The sequence below is a fragment of the Nansenia antarctica genome (assembly GCF_963989245.1).
Source record: "Nansenia antarctica genome assembly, chromosome: 14".
Lineage (NCBI taxonomy): Eukaryota > Metazoa > Chordata > Actinopteri > Argentiniformes > Microstomatidae > Nansenia > Nansenia antarctica.
Window position 1 is genome coordinate 16,867,304 of NC_137684.1, and position 5,000 is coordinate 16,872,303.

The window sequence follows — 5,000 nt, forward strand, 5'->3', positions numbered from 1 at the left end:
CAAGGAGCCCTCCTGCGGGGTGCCTCCGCCCCCCTCGGGCACCCCGGCCCCCTCCCCGGCCACGCTGGTCACCTTGGTCCCAGAGTCGGGCATGAAGATCAGCCACACGTCGCCTGACATCCCCCTGGAGGCCCAGGGCAAGGCCAAGGCGAACCACGTCCACCACATCGCCCGCGTGCAGAGGCAGATCACGGAGCCCACCTCCTCCGGCAGGTCAGGGTCACGGCAGGGAGATGGATGGACTGTTTGATTTATAGTTGTTATTTTTGTTTATTTTATTTTTGCCTAATTGTCACTTTTTTGTTGCTGTTGTTTTGTGGTCTGAGCTGCTATAACGCCTGAATTTCCCCTCAGGGATCTATCTATCTATCCATCCATCCATCCATCCATCTATCTAGCTAGCTAGCTTAATCAAATGGTATTATATACATTCCTGCACATACACACCTCAATGGTTCCACTTTCACCCTACATTCAACAAATAGTTGAACTACTTTACACTGTTATCATTCTTCTCAGCGCAGCTGTTGGCAGAGTATCACACAAGCTAATCAGTTCACAGTAAATGCGCAATCATCTATAATTATAGTTCAAACTGCTGCCAATTAAATTCATCATCGAAAAATAACACGCATTGTATTCTGTTTATTTCAACTGAGGTGATTTTAGAGAGAAGAGAAACTTAATACCGATTTGCTTTATTTCCATATTAATTATATTTTATACTCTACCTGGTGAACATAATAGAAGCCATCTCTACCAACTGCAAACACAACTCTATCCACCTGCGTTATTCCCACTGTTGATATTGTCTTTAAAGACCTTGATAACTACCCTCTCCCTCATGTAGACACAACTTTATCCTTGATAACTACCCTCTCCCTCATGTACACATGATTATCCTTGATAACTATCTCCTCTACCTCCTCTCTCTCTCTCTCTCTCTCTCTCTCTCTCTCCTCTAGCTCCCTGTAGACACAATAACTATCTCCTCTACCTCCCTGTTGACACAACATTAACTATGTATCTCTCTTCTCTCTTTCCTATAGACAAGTCTATCCTCGATAACCGTCTCCCTCCCTCTCTCTCTCTCTCTCTCTCTCTCTCTCTCTCTCTCTCTCTCTCTCTCTCTCTCTCTCTCTCCACCCTCTCTCCCTCTCTCCCCCCCTCTCTCTCTCACTCTCTGTCTCCCTCTCTCTCTCATTCTGTCTCTCTCTCTCTCTCTCTCTCTCTCTCTCTCTCCTGTAGACACCACTCCATCCGTCGCCAGATGAACCTGTCCAACCCGGACTTCAACATGGCCCAGTTCCAGAGGCAGGAGTCCCTGTCGGGCCTGGGCCGGATCAAGCCGGAGCTGTACAAGCAGCGCTCGGTGGACACGGACGACGAGCGCCGGGCCGACAGCTGCGGCCGCATCCACTTCGTCCTGAAGTACGACTGCGACCTGGAGCAGCTGATTGTCAAGGTCCACAAGGCCCAGGACCTCCCCGCCAAGGACTTCTCCGGGACGTCCGACCCGTACGTCAAGATCTACCTGCTGCCCGACCGCAAGACCAAGCACCAGACCAAGGTGCACCGGAAGACCCTGCAGCCCGTGTTCGACGAGGTCTTCCTGTTCCCCGTGGAGTACGCCGACTTGCCCACGCGGAAGCTCCACTTCAGCGTCTACGACTTCGACCGCTTCTCGCGGCACGACATCATCGGCCAGGTGGTGGTGGACAACTTCCTGGACCTGGCGGACTTCCCGGCGGAGACACGGCTGTGCCGGAACATCCAGTACGTCACCACGGTGAGCAGCTGGCGCTTTTACCTTTGACCTCACGGTCGTCGCGTTTGTGTGGGTCGATATAGAGTCAGCAGGGGAGGCTGGCGGACGTAGGAATCAGGAGGACAAGCTCGTTGTTACGTGTTGAAGGGAATAGGGAACAGTATTTATCATTCCATGCCGGGGGTGGCTGTGGCTCAGGGGGTAAAGCCAGCGTTTAATGATCGCAAGGTTGGCATTCGGCGGTTCGAACCCCGGCTGGCCGCGTGTCGAGGTGTCCTTGAGCAAGGCACTGAACCCCGAATTGCTCCAGGGTTGCCGTCTATGACAGACCCTGTGCCTAGAGCATGACAATTCCAACAATTGACTGACAAGTTGATTGCATGGCGATAAAACAATTATTATTACAGTCCTACGATTTCTGCCTCCACTGCAATATATGGACACCGTTCATCCGCACATTAAAGGGATGCTCCGTTGTTAAACGTTGGTTATTGCGTATTGGCTAAGACCATAACGATCGGACTACACACTGAACGGAGGAATCATACGCTGTCAGACAGGGTTCATGTTATCAAGGAAGCAACGTTTATTGTGGGAATGGTCACATATATAGGATCAGCTGGCTCAATCATTCATGTCACACAGCTGGTGTCAATCAACCAATTATGCCCCACTCACACTGGGATAGGGATGACTGGAGAGCACACTCATGTCAACACCCCCACTTGCTCTCACCTGACCAAGATGGAGAGAAAAATAAACAAATCAATAACAATCAGTAGCCTACAATTTCCATAACACTCTTTGGGGCTGTCATTCCATCAATCAAACAAACAAAAGCTGGCACTGATATTGTTCCTCTCCTGTGAAACAAGAATATACATCATCATCATCATTTACAAACAGTCTTCAGTTTTTCACTGGTATTCTCTTATAACACTTTGAAAAAATAAAGCAAGAAAACCAAAACAAAAATTGACCGCTTGGTCCTTACTCACACTGATGTGGTTTCTCTCCCAAACATAACCTTTGTGAACCTAACCAATTTGTCCTTAGTTACTGGTTTGGTAAACACATCAGCCACCATTTGATCTGTGGGACAATATTGCAAACAGATCTGTCCATTCTGTACTGTAGACCTGATGAAATGGTACTTTATATCTATGTGTTTGCATCTTTGTCTGCGGACTGGGTTCTTAGCTAATGCAATCGTTCCCTGATTGTCCTCATGGACAATGGGTGGTGCATACTTGCATGCATCCATATGTGTCAACAGTTGAGTCAGGTGTAAACACTCTTGGGTGGTTGCAGCTAATGCCATGTACTCCGCCTCACATGTGGACAACGCCACCGTTGGTTGCTTTTTGGTCTTCCATGAGACCAATGGACCATTCTCATGTAGACTAACACAGTAACCTGTTGTGCTACGACGGTCTGTGACATCTGCTGCCCAGTCAGCATCACTGAAAGCCTGTAATCTCAAATCAGAGTTACACCTTTTGTAACACAACACTTTATCACTGGTGCCCTTTAAGAACCTCAATACATGTTTGGCAGTGGCCCAATGCTCCTCGGTTGGTTTGGTAAAATACTGGGACAGTTTACTCACTATGAAACAAAGATCTGGCCTAGTACACATAGTCAGGTAGATGAGGCTACCGACGACCTCTCTGTACCGAGTGACATCACTCATTAATCCTGCCCCTTCAGTGTAATTGAGTGTCTGCTCACAAGGCGTCGATCGGGGTTTACAGTTCTGCATGTCAAACCTCTCTAGCATGTTCTTTACACACTGCTTTTGTGACATTGTTACACATCCATCACACTGTTCAAAATCGATTCCCAGGAAATGTGTCAATTTGCCCATATCTTTCATCTGAAATTTCTTTGAGAGCATCTCTTTTACAACATTCAGTGCATTCTCGTTACTGGCAGCAATAACCAAATCATCGACCCATATAATCATGATCACTTTCTAATGTTCCGTTTCTTTAGTATATACACAATGATCTGCAGGGTTTTGCACAAACTCATTCACCATTAGATAGTCGTGTAATAAATGGTTCCAATTTCGGCCAGACTGTTTTAGACCATACAGTGACTTCTCTAGTTTACACACCACTGTCTCTGTGCCAGATGTCTGCTCATAACCCTCTGGCTGTTCCATGTATATCTCACAATCTATCGGTGCATGAAGATAGGCAGTTTTGACATCCATTTGATGTAAAATCAAATTCTCCTGTGCTGCTTTTTGCATCAACACTCGAACACTGGTTAAATCGGCTGTGGGAGAAAAGGTCTCTTCATAGTCAACACCCCTTCTCTGACTGTAGCCTTTTGCAACATAGCGTGCTTTGTATTTTTCTGAACCATCTGCATTTTTCTTGATTGTATACACCCATCTACCCCCCACTGCAACTTTGCCCTGGGGTAAGTTAGTCAAAGTAAACGTACCATTCTCTCTCAATGATTGCATTTCGTCGTCCATAGCACTGACCCATTCTCTAGACTTGGGTGACTTCACTGCATCACTGTAGGTCAAAGGTACGTTACACAACATTTTGTAGCAGTAATCAATGTTTACCTGTGCCTGGTCCTGACTTCCTACTTCATAGACACGGTCCCCAAAATAATCAGGTCTCTTCCTCTCCCTGGGAGGATAGCGTGGAGACTCCTGTTTCTCCCTAGTCTGCACCTGTTCGGGCCTGGTCACAGGAATATGCTCTTCAGCTGTCTTTGGACTCGCGTCCCTTTGCTTAGTCGTGCTGGCCCTTTGTGGCACATCACAGTCCTCATCATCTATTGATATCTCAGTCTGTGTCTGCTGCTCACCCATCGTCTTTGGCATAAATCTGACCAGTCTGTGCTTCCTCACCTTTCCACTGTCAGGATAGAAAACCAGGTAAGCTGGGCTTTTCTTGTCATGCCCTACAAAGAAGCCCTTCTCACTCCTTGGGTCTAGCTTTTTCTTATCCTGTTTGTAGGCATAACACACCGTTCCAAACTTCTGCATCCTAGACATATTGGGACGTCTCCCTGTCAGCATCATGTAAGGTGTCTGTTTTGTGCGATTGTTAAAACACCTATTTCTCACTACAGATGCAGTCTGTACTGCATAAGGCCATAACACCTTGGGTAGCTTGCTCTCTAATAACATGCATCGAGCCATGTCAAAGAGAGTCCTAAACTGGCGTTCTGCAGTGCCATTCTGATGTGGCGAATATGGAGATGA

The 5,000-nt window shown here is 47.2% G+C and overlaps 1 protein-coding gene across 1 annotated transcript in view; it reads left to right on the top strand.

Annotated features, from left to right (window-relative positions):
• The window catches only part of syt9b (synaptotagmin IXb), a gene marked incomplete at both ends in the record, with an annotated part of 42,336 nt that overhangs the window by 15,215 nt on the left and 22,121 nt on the right, over nt 1-5,000 (top strand). The window contains 2 exons of the mRNA XM_080544945.1: nt 1-213; nt 1,249-1,789. The exon at nt 1-213 is cut by the window's left edge and continues 229 nt beyond it. Of these exons, the coding sequence (XP_080401071.1) occupies nt 1-213; nt 1,249-1,789 (754 nt within the window). The remainder of the gene's footprint in view (nt 214-1,248; nt 1,790-5,000) is intronic.